At 43.7% G+C, this 13,535-nt stretch overlaps 1 protein-coding gene across 3 annotated transcripts in view; it reads left to right on the top strand.

Moving 5' to 3' along the window:
• The first annotated feature begins 1,147 nt into the window (after positions 1-1,147).
• The window catches only part of KLHL2 (kelch like family member 2), a 119,392-nt gene continuing 107,004 nt past the window's right edge, over positions 1,148-13,535 (top strand). Inside the window, exon 1 of one of the 3 annotated variants that reach the window (XM_045463800.1) lies at positions 1,148-1,450. In XM_045463800.1, the coding sequence (XP_045319756.1) occupies positions 1,425-1,450 (26 nt within the window). In that variant the 5' untranslated portion in view covers positions 1,148-1,424. The remainder of the gene's footprint in view (positions 1,451-13,535) is intronic. The other 2 variants (XM_045463785.1, XM_045463793.1) reach the window with 2 other exon arrangements.

Here is a 13,535-nt window from a genome sequence, read left to right as displayed (position 1 = left end):
CTGTCCTCACTCTGCTTCAGCTACACCAGAGGTTCTCAAACCTTAGCACGCATCAGCATCTTCTGGAAGGCTTGTGATAGCACAGGCGGCTAGGCTCCACCCGAGTTTCTGGTTCAGTAGATCTGAAGTGGGCCTCCAGAATTCGTATTTCTAACAAATTCCCAGATGCTACTGGACACACCTAGACAACCACCTGCTACATTGTTCTCCTTCCTGTTCCTCAGCAAGCCAGGCAAGATTTTGCATAGGAGTCTTTGCATGACTCTTCCCTTGCCCTGAGCGCTCTTTCTTTCCTCAAGATTCATTTTATTCCATCTCTGTTTAAATGACATCATTTGCGGGGCCTTCTCTGGCTACTCCTAAAATAGCATCCCAGCTCCTCACTCTGATTTTCTTCATAGCAGGCATCGTTCGTTTGTTTCTCCGCCCGTCTAGATTGACAGCTCCACGAGCCCACAGACCTGGCTTTGCCCTCTCATCTCATTCCGTACCAACACCTTGTCTAGTAGGTGCTCATTTCACTTCTCCAACGAAGGGATCATACACTGAGAGGGGAGGCCCAGGTCCCTGCTTGGAACACTGGACGGGCAAATTCATTTCTTCCTGCCTCAGTTTCACCATTTGTAAAGGAAGTGGTTGGTTATGCCTACCCTTTCCCTCTCCCCAGGCATAGGCTCAAATCAAAAGAGAAGGATGTGAACACGCTTGCAAAGCAGAGCAGTAAGTCAATAGCGAGCGCTAATATGCCGTGCTTTCGGGTGCCCTTTTTCCGCACAGACAACCCGCCCCCCGCCCCATTTTCTAGCTCTCCCGCCCGGGTGACCCAAACCCCAGCTGCGGGCGGCCGCCGCCCCCGTCCCGCCCCGCGAGCCCGCGTCTGGGCACGCCCGCCCGCTCCTGGCTGGCGCCCGCCCGCCTCCACCAACAACAGCAGTAGCGGCGGCGGCAGCAGCAGCAGCAGCACCCTCAAACAGCAACAGCAGGAGCAGCACCCTCCGCAGCGCCAGCACCCTCAGCAGCAGCAGAAGCAGCAGCAGCAGCAAGAGGAAGGGGAGGCGCCGAGGGAGGGGTCCTCGGCCGCCGCGGGAGGCCGCATCGCCGTCCCGTCACGGCGTCGGCGCGGCCGGGGCCAAACCCGGAAGTGGCCGAGCCCGCGCGCCCGCCCGTCCCGCCGCCGCCGCCGCCACCGCCCCGCACTCCGGAGAGCGCGGGAGCCGCGCAGGCAGACGGAGCGCGCCCGGCCGAGCGGGCCATGGCCGCGGGGGCCGCCGCCGCAGGTGGTGGCGCGCGGTGAGGCGAGCGCGGCGCCCCCTCCGGGGCGGATGGAACGCGGCTCGGCGGGCGGGCAGTGCCGGCGTCCGCGGCTGGAATGGTGCTGGCGGCGGCGGTCGGTGCCTGCGTTCTGAAGCCCGAGAGGAGCCACAATGGAGACGCCGCCGCTGCCTCCCGCGTGAGTGAGCGGGCGGGCAGGCGGGCGGGCTGTGCGGCTGCGGATAAGCGCGCCGCTGCGGCGCGTGTCGCCGGCCACGGGCGCTGCTCGGGCACGGCCGCCCGGTGCCCGCCGGCGGAAGACGCCCGGAGCCGCCGGGGAGCGGACGCTGGGGGCGGCGGGAGGTGGGAGCTGCGGGGCGTGACGAGGTGCGGTTCCCGCAGTCCTGAGGCGGACGCGGGCGGAAACTCAGCCTGGCCAGGCAGTGACTTAGAACCCTGGATAGTATCTAGGGAAGGGGCTTCCCCATCCCAGGCGAATAGAAGATTCCGGCTGGGCTGGGCTTGGGGACTCTGCCCGTCCTGTGTGCGCCTCCCTGGAACGCTTGGGCTGCTGGTGCCTAGCTTGCCAACCCCTTTCTAAGGGATGGAGATATGCTGCACGGGAGTCCGTTGAAAAAAAGGGAACTGGAAAGTACCAGACACCGGTGTCTAAATGAATTGACCTTAGATTGCTTGCTTCTTCGAATTTCTAGCAAAATTAATATCTGAAGAGCTTTTACATCACTCTAAATGAGCCACGGCTGTTCAGGGCATGTGACCTCTTTTACCTGGCACTGCAGAAAATTGTATCCAGAAACCAGAGCATCTTCTGTTTCCTTGGTACCCTAGGCAAATTAGTAGTGTAGCTACCTGCCAGGCACAGGTGTCTTCTTCCTTGGTACCCAAATACATTCAAGATACCTGCAGCGAAACTACTTTCCAGAAATAATAACAGTTGAACAATTACGTGGAAGATACTGAAGAATTGCATTATTCAGTACAGTATATATTTTTTGAAAGTATTTGGTAAAAGTGGACTATAAATCCCCAGGAGTTTTGAAAATTTCCATTTTGATTTGCCTTCCTTAGTTTAACCTTTATCAGGGAACAAGAGCCCCTTGAATCTGACTTTTCAAACCTCAAGCAAACCTCATTCTGAGATCAGTGTACCTTTTCACGAGAGCTTATTCATGGAGCCTTATCGTTTTTCACTTAGATTTGGCCAGCTTCACTCCATGGCAGTTGTACCGCACCAGCCTCTTGTGGTTATTTGGCAGAATTCCAGCCAAAATATGGGTATTTGGCCTGGACTGAATAATTTTTTGATGTCCAGCCCTTTTAAGGAGAGCTGGAACTATAAGATCCTGGAACTGTAATTTCTAAAAGTGCCTTACAGAATTTTTAGCTTGAGTGGAACAGGTCATGGGGATCTAAGGAGTAGATGATAAAACTGATGAATTGACCCTTCCTGGCCAGTAGAAGCAAGGGCTCAGTGGCTTCGTGATCACTTCGCTTTGAGGGCTTTGTGATTGGGTCATGTTCTTTAGCAGGTTTGGGAAGGCTCCTAAACCCTAGGAAATATGATGGTGGTTTGTTAGCATCAGCAGCATGAATATAGCACCAGCACATGGGTTCTGTCCAGGCTTAGAGACAATTAAGGCAGGAAATGGTTCTTGTATGCAGATAGCACGTAGTATATGGAATATATCATGTAGGCATGTTATCTATACTAAGTCTGTTCCCTTTATATCAGTTTCCTGCAGTCCCCTTTTACTTTTGGAGCAGAGGGAACTACAGGAAAGAACAAGGGGCTCTTAGAATGCAGGTGGAAAAAGGGTGTGGACAAAAAGCAGCCTCTGGAGGGAGGGACTAGAGATGTAGAAAATGATTTAAATAGAAATAATTGAAAATGAAATGGACGTGTGCATGGAAATAGTGATAAACTGAATCTAGGACAGATCAATTAATCATAATTTTGGTATCCAGCACAATTCTCTGGTATTGAGACTCCATCAATAATGCTGGAACAATGACAGGCTGAGATGTAATGGAAAACAAGGAATGTCAGCAGGGATGAAAGATTTGTTAAAACTTCTTTTAATGAGGGGTGGCTAAAGTTGGTGAGACTTCTTGATTGTTGATATTCATTTAATACTAAATACAAATGGTGTTTATTTTCATTTGGCCCATCTAAAATTAACCCTCATTCCAGAATTTGTTAGAATCAGAAATAGGTTCCCTTCCTGCCCCTTGGCCTATTTGCCTTCACTCCCATTAGCTTACTTTTTCCTTCCACACTAAATCATAGGTGCTGTATTTGAGGATTGCAGACAGTGTCTTTGGGAAGGAGCTTTATTGGGCCTCACTGGGCTTGAGTTGGGTAGATGGAGGCAGTCAAAGTTATTGGGAGGGCTCAGCTTCTTGTAAGGTTAGATTTTTAACCTGAGCTTTAAGGCAAGGAAAGATGTTTGATGTGGACTTAAAATGCCTTGGGTGATGTGGTTGGAAGCAGGAGCTCAGATCCTCTTTGGGTGAGTGTCTGTTTATTAACTCATTAATTCTGCGAATATTTGAATGCCTGTCTCTGCCTGCCACTGTGGAGGAGCTTATGCTCGTCCTTCTCTTGTGATAGCCAGTTTTACACTGTTTTCAGATCCCACCTTGCTGCCCTTCAGCCTGTTAGCACATTGTCTTGGAGGGGTAGGATGACTGCCCAGGTTCTCTAGTTCCTTTAGGATGGGATGGGCTCGTTGAAATTAGGTTTTGATCTCTTCTACTCTTTCCACTCTTTCACTCTTTGCCTCCAAGTTCTCCTCATCCTTTTTGATTCTCATATTGTCACTGGGCTTCATATCTCTCTGCCTGTTGTTTTTTGGATCTTATATGTGACGTTTAGATTCTCTTGCGTTTAGGAGTCTGGGTGATATTAAGATGATGGGACATTTGCCTCTGATTGAATCTGAAGGTGTGTAACTAAAAATTAGATGTAGGTTAGTATAGGAATTTTGGGTGGTAAACTGAGACGTGCAGCCCTGACCTCAGGAATGTTTTGCATATTCTAGCTTTTATAGTTATTTTTGTGAAAGATTTTCATAATTATGAAATTGAGGGAAGGTTGAGGTATAGGGTGGCATGCATCCCTTTGACCACCTCTCACTGAACAGTGTTTTGGTCCTTGTTTTCTTAATGGCTCTGCTTTTACATTTTGGCTTTCTCTTTACAAACCTTACATCTTTGCTTTTCCTTCACAGAGCTCAGCAAACATGTCTCACATACAACCATATCTTGGATCAGCGATTCCACATCATTGGAGACTCTTGGCATCAGAGTTGTTCAAGCGTAGGCAGACAGACATCTTCTTGACCGTGTTCATAGGGATTTAGGCAGCAGAAGATTGGTTGAATCAGAGCAGAGGTTTTCAGAATTTTGGATTTCACTGACCTTTAAAGTTAAAAAAAATAAATAAATAAATAAACTGAGGTCCATCACAGAACTGCTAACTTATTTTTTTGCTTAGTAGAAAAAAAAATTGATGAAATAATAATTATCAGCTATCACCATTTTTTTGTAAAAGAAAGGACAGTTTAGTGTCCCTTTCCAAATACAAAGAAGGACATAATCTCAGACTTAAAAGGATAGTCTTTAAATGGAATTAATTTAGTTTTATGAAAACTTACTGTATTTTCCTTATTTTGTCACAGATCAATAAAAAGTTTACTGGAGCCTGCTTTTGTGATCCACTGGACCAGATGACCTTTAATGTTCTTTCTAATTTTAAGATTGAGTTACTGTGAATTTGGAACCTTGACGCAGGTTACCCCAGTATTCAATGGTTTGTCTTATAGCACACTGGAATGTATTCTTGGTTTTGTTTAAGTAGACATGAATGTAAATTGGGCATCTGTCAGATGATAGGTGAATCTCCTCAGTGACAGACAAAGATGTTTAAATTTTTTTTTTTTTTCAACGTTTATTTATTTTTGGGACAGAGAGAGACGAAGCATGAACGGGGGAGGGGCAGAGAGAGAGGGAGACACAGAATCGGAAACAGGCTCCAGGCTCTGAGCCATCAGCCCATAGCCTGACGCGGGGCTCGAACTCACGGACCGCGAGATCGTGACCTGGCTGAAGTCGAACGCTTAACCGACTGCGCCACCCAGGCGCCCCCAGACAAAGATGTTTAAAATATGTAGGAGTAATAATGGCTGACAAGTTAATGTTGAAAGAAGACATGGGTCACTGTGTGTTGAAAGAAGTGTTATGTAAGGAAAATTCTGAGGTGTATTTGGGAACTTGAGAAGTGGATTCTCAAAATAGGTAACATTGATGCAGTAGTCTTAAATTTTTCTGATGCTGGGAAATCACTCCTCCCTCTCCCACTAAATAGCCCCAAACCTCTTGTTTCTATAATACACACAGTAGGCATTCAATAAATATCAGTAAGCCTGCTTTCTTGAAGGTGACTGCAAGTTTACTCATCTGTGGCTGTAATGGAACTGCACTAGAAGTGTTTATGAAAACAGTTGAACTTCTTCCTTAAGACCGGGAAGAAGGTTCTTTTCAGGTGATACAGAGAATGAAAATTGCTTTTCAGATGCTCTCCTATAGAATTCTTCCAAATTCTAAATATTGTTTGCTATTTATAATAAGGGAGATAAGGTTTTTCATTCATATTTATTGGGTGCTTACTATGACCAGACTTTGGGAATATCTCAGAAAACAAAGTCTTTTTCATTGTGGTTGAAACTGATAGCAAACAAATATTTAATACAATTACCGTAGTGTTAGGGTCAGTATACTTTGTGTGTTATGTGCTTTACTGTTTTACATTTCAGACGGTTGGCATTTGCTGAAGTATTTTTTTGACCAGTTCTTTTCACTGATCCTGCCTTGAAAATAAGCCCTTGCTTTCTATGACACTGCTTTTTCTTGGTTCCCTCCTGTAGGTTTTAGGTTGCTAAATGTGATTTACTTTATTACTTTATCTCATTTAATCTTGTGAACATGAGATTATGTTGGTGTAGGTTCTTATCTTTTTTCAGACGGTAAATTCCTTTTCGAAGATTATCAAGTAGGAGGAGAAGTTGGGACTCTCTCACTGATCACTGTTTTCTGTCTTAGATGGCTTTTCTTCTGTTACGGTTCATTGGCAGTGGCTGCTCCTCACAGATGCAGGTTTTGGCCAGTTCTTTTTAATAACTATTGATCACTAAGTTGTGGCTCCATCTGTGTCTTAAGCCTAGGCTCTAGATCTGTGCCTCAGTCTTGAATTTTCAACTTCTTATAGAACTTCTCTGCTCTTAGCTTACACATCAGATTCAACATGTCTAAAACTGAGTTTGTAACCTTTGTTCTCAAACTGATTTCCCTTTATAACATCTGCACATAATCAATGGAATAATCATCCTTTTGGTCCCAGATACCCAAAGCCTTGGCATGGTCTTTGATTTCTCTCTCTCTCTCTCTCTCTCTCTGTCTCTCTGTCTCTCATCATCCTCCACACTTATCAACTTCCGGAAACTGTATACTCATGGTTTCAAGTGTCCATTCTGACTCCTTCTATCCTGAACAGATTTCATCCCTTGATACCTGCATTTTTCTTTTACCTTTTCTCCTGTTGAACTCTATGTGTTGTTTCCTCACCTTTCAATCCACTTACTATTTTGACCCCAACATCTTAGAGTCACATCAAGTGACTTACCAAACCAGTTATCTCAACCAGATAGATGGTCAGAGTCCTCGATCATTTTGTCCTAATCTTATAGTATGTTCAAAAGTATTATGTGCTTTGACCTCCTAGAGTAAACTCTGCCTTATCACGAGTGAGGAATCCCCAGCCTTTTCCCAGCCTGTCCCCAGTTAAAACAACTTGGAATTCTTCCAAAGCCCACTTGGAACCCTCTCTTCCTTCACAAAGTCTTCCCTATTTACTCTAATTCATTCCAGCTGCTCTTTGCATTCCTATAGTGTCGGTAGCCCATTATTTTGCACCTGTGTGCTGACTTGTGCCATTCCCTGGTGGTTTCAGATGTGCCTCCCCAGTTAGATGGTAACTGGAGAAGTTTCTTGCGTTCAGCCTCCTTCATCTCCCCCATTCTGCTTATGTTAGGGTATGCAGTCAGCATCTAGGCAGTGCTTATCTACTTGATGTATTAACACTGGTGGTTGCGTGGAGTATTGCTAATAATTTTTAATTGAATGTCACAATTAAAAAGGAGGAAGGCCAGTCAAATCCATTAAAATATATCTCTATATTCAGTTCAGCTCCTAACCTCAACATTTTTCTTCTTAACTCTGTGTTTACATTCATACAGTATTTAATGCTTGTACAGCTCCCTGAGGCAAGTAGGTGAGGTGTTATTATCTTTGACTTTCCTGTTACATTTCGTATTAGACATATTTGTGGAATAACAACACCTTATTTTATAAGTAAACAGTCTAAAGGCCAGAGAGGCCAAGTGACTACACCCAGGGTCACTTGGTTAGTATTTGGCATCGTTAGGAATACCATTCAGGTCTTCAGGCTGATTCTGGTCCTCTTCTAGTGTGTTTTCATCCGAGTGTTAGAAAATGTAGCCTAGTCAGCTGAATTGTGAAATCAGATTGCTGCCCTCTCTTACTAGCCAAGTGCTGGTAATACTAGGGAAAGTGGCAAAAGAAAGGCCAGAAAAAAGAGTTGATAAAAGACACGGAAGTGTTTGAAATGGATCATCAACCTCTTTCTCCCTATTTTAGCACATCACAAATATCCCACTCTGACAGCGCTTTGTTAACTGTTTGTTTATAACAAATTCTTTAAAATAAGATTGATCTTGCATAAGACATGCTTTTTACCCTGGTCCCTTTCCTGGTAATAGTCACTGCCAGGGACAAAAAGTGCCTGATTGTGCTCTGTTTGTCATGTAGGTGGGAGGGAAAGAGGGAGAGCAAGCTGAGTTGAACTGAAGCAGAGCTTTTTACAGCTCTATTGTTCTACTATCAGAGAGCAATTATATTCCAACTTCCATCAACCTCTCCACTTCAGACATCCCAACCACGTCCTCCTGCCAGTGCTTCTCCGCACACTTAACATAAAGCCACATGACTAAATCCCAGGGGGAGAGTAGTGGGTCCGGGGTGTGTGTGAGATCTCCCTCTGTCCTCCAGTAGGTTCAGTGCTCTCCCTTAATTGCTAATCCATTTTAGGAAAATTGGGCATTTCCAGCTTTTCCAGCTCAGAGAAATCTGAAACATAATTTTTGGCAATATATGTGCTATACTGATGTATTCAGTGGCATTACCTTTTATTCTGTCACCATGCAAAGTTATTACAATATTATTGACTATATTTCCTATGCTGTACTTTTCATCCTTGTGCCTTATTTTATAACTGGAAGTTGGTACCTCTTAATCCCCTTCACCTGTTTCTCCCACTCCCCAAACCTTCTCCTCGCTAGCAACCACCAGATTGTACTCTCTATATTTATGAGTCTTTTTCCCTTTTTTTGTTGTTTGTTTGTTTAGATTGCACATATAAGTGAAATCATGTGGCATTTGTCTTTGTCTGACTTTTTTCAATTAGCACAATACTCTTTAGGTTCATCCATGTCATCACAAATGGCAAGATTTCAGTGGCATCATTATGATGTCTTGTAAGGTGTTCTGTGACTAGAGAGCAGGGATTTTGTTTTGTCTCACAAGATGCTTTATATTCAGTTCTATAGGTCTTCATACTGAAGGTACAATCCAAATTCTTACATGTAAATAGATATAGACACTAACTTTTTTAAAGCTATATTTATTTGGTAATAGGACCATATGTCTGTAGATGATAGTTAGTCTGCTGGCTCTATACCTAATGAAAGTTTGAATTCCAAACAATTGAAGAGAATCTGCAGAGCATGTCTGTTTGTCTTTAGCTAATTGCAAAAACTGAAGCCACAACTCTTCCACAAACCAAATCCTGTTTCCAGTGGAGAAAGCCCTCTATTTTTACAACCTCTAAATACTACGGTGGTTATTTGGGTGAGATGAAGGATGTGAGACTATTTTGTTGGGAAACTGTAGAGTGACATAACATACTAGTTAAAATATCGGCCTTCTGATATCTTGGACTTGCAAACTGGAGTGTTGTTAGTATAATCAGCTTCTGAGTGGAAGTTTAGTTAGGGAAGACAGCACAGAAAATAGAAGAGATATTATAAAGTAATGGAGAAACTTCAGAGCCATAGAGCATGGATGGTGACTGAAAACAACAGCTGCTGATGTGAACTTGGCAGAAGTTTGTGAGTAATGGTGGGTGACTCATTGTGAGCAAGGGAGTCTTACAGCCTTTGAGGTGAACAGGCAGAGGGGAGAGCTGAGATGGTGGCCACCCAGGGGCTAAGTATTTGTGTCCCGCATGTGAAAATGTCTGGTCCCCTGTTAAATTTTGCAGCTGCATCATTCACATGAGTTACAGCATTGTTTCTACCAGAAAACCCTAAAAACATGAACAACTCATATGTTCTAAAGTGTTTGTTCTCAATCTGAGATGATTGTCCCGGGGTGGGAGGGAAGTGGGTGGTGGGACATATTACATCACTTTTTTTGTTTTGTTTTGTTTTGAAATTATACATAGCTGCCTTTCACCCCTGCTCCTGGAGATGCTATCATTCAGATATACCTAGTCCTATAAAAAGGGCTTGCCCAAGTCTTCATGGGAAAAAGGATGGTTGAGTGCAGTTTGAAAAATTGTTTGGCTCATTGATTTTTAAAAATCAATAATTAAAAAAATTTTTTTAAATTTATTTTTGACAGAGAGAGTAAGAGAGAGCACACACACGCAGGGAAGGGGCAGAGAGAGAGGGACACACAGAATCCGAAGCAGGCTCCAGGCTCTGAGCTGTTAGTACAGAGCCTGACACGGGGCTCAAACTCACGAACCGTGAGATCATAACCTGAGCCCAAGTTGGATGCTTAACCAACTGAGCCACCCAGATGCTCCTAAAATTTTTTCTGAAGTTTATTTATTTTGAGAGAGAGAGAGAGAGAGAGAGAGAGAGCATGAGTGAGGAACAGGCAGAGACAGTGGGAGAGAGAGAATCCCCAAGCTGACAGCACTGAGCTCAACATGGGGCCCCATCTCACGAACCATGAGATCATGACCTGAGCCAAAATCAGGAGTTGGACACTTAACCGACTGAGCCACCCAGGTACTCCTTGCTTCTCATCCTTCTGACCCCTGCCGTTAGGAATCACTCTGCCAGAACAAGTAATGTATATCTAAAGAAACTATGCCTCATTTCTAAGATGGCCGCAGAATTCTTGCAGTAGGTTTAAACCTTTGCTTATGGATATTGACTCTTTGAGGGAGACAGCCCTGTGAGAGACTTTATTTTCTTCTTCTCTGAGAATTCATTTCTGTCACTAGTGTGTTTTGGGGCAGAGTTAGAGTTACCTAGTTACCTGGTCTGAGAAGCCAACCTTACCCACAGCTGGAAATTTACACAAGAGTCAGTCATTGAAGGAAGACTCAAAGATTCTTATAAAACATAGCTGTGTATTGGGATCCAGACCCTTGGAAACCTCAACTATGTTGAGTATGTTTTGATAGCAGTAAGCTATTGGACAGTTTTAAGACTGGTTGCGAGTTAGAATTGGGGAAAGACTTAAAATGAAAGAACTTTGAAAAAGTATCTCTTCTAGATAATTAAAAGAAGACAGTTCTCAGAATGAGGAGCTTCTCTGGAAAAGGCTACCTCCCTGCTTCAGAGGGAAGCAGGGAGAAGGTTTAACTGCACTTACTGGTATACCTGAAAGGGTCAACCTTCACCTCCCACTTAGCTGCTTCCTAGTGTATGTTCATTTCCACATCTGTAGTTTTAGGCATGATGTAACATTTTGTTACTCACTTCTGCTTCTGAGTGAGAGACTATCTAACACAAAACCATATAGGAAATGGAAAATTATGGAAAGGACTTCAGTGTTGAAAATGTAGCCCTGTGCAGCAGGGTGCTGTATTTGTAAGTAGCTCTCAGTACAGAAAACACTTAAAAAAAAAGTCAGTGTTATTTCTTACTTATTCCTTTAAGCCTTTGAATAAAGTCTTTTCTTTGTAGAGTTTCTGGAGTACATCAGAGAAAGCAGGAGCTGAACATAGCTTTAAGAATGCACCTATATAGATATTGATTGCTGTATGGTAGTTTTAAAAGAAATTTTTTTTTAATGTTTATTTTTGAGAGACACAGAATGTGAGCAGGGGAGGGGCAGAGAGAGAGTAAGACACAGAATCCGAAGCAGGCTCTGAGCAGGGGCTTGAACCCATGAACTGCAAGATCATGACCTGAGCCAAAGTCAGAGGCTCAACCAACTGAGCCACCCAGGCGCCCCATGTATGGTAGCTGTCTTAAAGTTAATTCTCTAATGCAGGCAGTTTTAATTCATAATTTCTTAAGCAAATATAAACACTCTTGGCTCTTAAATAATGGTATTCTTTCTAGGACTGAGTTGCTTTCACTTCCATTCTGAGCATTGAAAAGCCCTTCTGTGATAGTTTTGTCAGTCCTCAATATTATATTTCCCTTTTGTTATAAACTCTTAAGTTATTAAACCAGAAGCTAATGTAAAACTTCTTAAGTTGCTATACATGTGGACGTTCAGTGTTATGTGGTCAGGAAGTTTGCATAGGTTGAATATATCTATATAATTTCCCTTTCTTCCTACTGTTTTCTTTATGAAAGGGTGGTGGGGAATAGCATGAGAATATGTCTTAAACTATAAAATGTTTCCCAGTGCCCTCCACCAGATCTGAATGTTCTATCATCTTTGTCTCTTAGACTTACTAGCTCTTTTTCTCAGGCCAAGCGTAACTCATCCCTCTACACACACACACACACACACACACACACACACACACACGAGGATGTACTATCCTATTCTCCCATTCCAGCTGTGGGCTCACCTCCAGGAGGCAGGGTCTTGTACTCATTTGCTTGTAAGGCCCCCCCTTTAAAAACTCTCAAGTGATAGGGACACATGACTTATCTCCACTTCTGGTATGCAAACCCTTGAAGTATCAGATGCCTCAATTAGTGTTGAATGGAGGACTGAGCAAAGATAGCATCTGTGGTTAATGGTAGAGGTTACATTAATGTTTGAGTGCTTGAGTTCCATTGCTTCGTGTACCTTCTATGTGTACGTTTCTACCCAGCTAAAGTTTTCTCTCCAACTCTAGACTCTAATATGCCAATTTTACATCTTCATTTGGATGTCTGATATCTTAAAACCAACATGTGTGAAGGCTAAGCTCTTGATCTTCCTACCCCCAAACTGGTTCCACCTGCAGCCTTCCCCATCTCAATGGAAACTCAGTCCTTCCAGTTGCTCAAACCAAAAAATCGGGAGTCATCCTGATTTTCTTTGATGCACCACGTGCATTTCGTCAACAAATCTCGTTGGCACTACCTTTAAAATATACCCAGAACCCAGCGACTTCTCATCACTGCTCCTACCTCCACTGCTACTACCGTGCTCTGAGCCTCTGGCATCTCCTACTGAATCACTCTTCTAAATAGTTTACACTCTTTTATCTTTGCCCACATTGACTATTCTCACCCAGCAGCCAAAGTGATCCTATTGAAAACGTAACTTGGATGGTGTCATTTTTCTGTGATGCCTCCCTATTCACTCAGGGTAAAAGCCAAAGTCCTTACAGTGTCCCACAGGTCCTACATGATCTGCACTCCCCTCTGCCCCCCCTAGCCCCAGCCCTGGCCTCACCATTCCTGGAACACACCAGGCACATGTAGGCCTTGGCTCTAGCTCTTCATTCCTTCTGGACCTTCTCTCACCTCCTAGTCTTGGTTCAGATCTCACTTCTCAGTTGGGCTATTGATGACCTGATGACCCTGTTGACTAGTGCAAGTTGTATCACTCTGTCCTCTCAATTCTTTTTACCCTGCCTTTGTTCTTATATCCGTAGCTCTTATTTTATGATGTGCTGCCTGTTTTACTGATTTGTTCTGCGTATTGTCTCCTCCCCATCACCCCTGCTAGACTCCAAGCTCTGTGAGGGTAGGAGTCTTTTTTTTTTTTCACTGTTCACCTGTATTCCAAGTGCCTAGAATGGTGCTTGGTACATAGTTGGCACTCAAAAAATGTTTGCTGAGTGAATTCGTTAGAGGTAATACTTTAAAAATAAATGATCCTTTCAGAATGGGTCAGGAAAGGAAGAGGTATGAAGAGAAATATGGCAATAAATAATGATGTTTGTCTGTTGTCCTTTGTGTGATATATATGCAAGTATGACTTCTTTAGGCTTAATT

Source organism: Leopardus geoffroyi, chromosome B1 (assembly GCF_018350155.1).
Source record: "Leopardus geoffroyi isolate Oge1 chromosome B1, O.geoffroyi_Oge1_pat1.0, whole genome shotgun sequence".
Taxonomy (NCBI): domain Eukaryota; kingdom Metazoa; phylum Chordata; class Mammalia; order Carnivora; family Felidae; genus Leopardus; species Leopardus geoffroyi.
The sequence above is the reverse complement of the archived record's forward strand: the minus strand, read 5'-3'. Positions and strand labels throughout refer to the sequence as shown.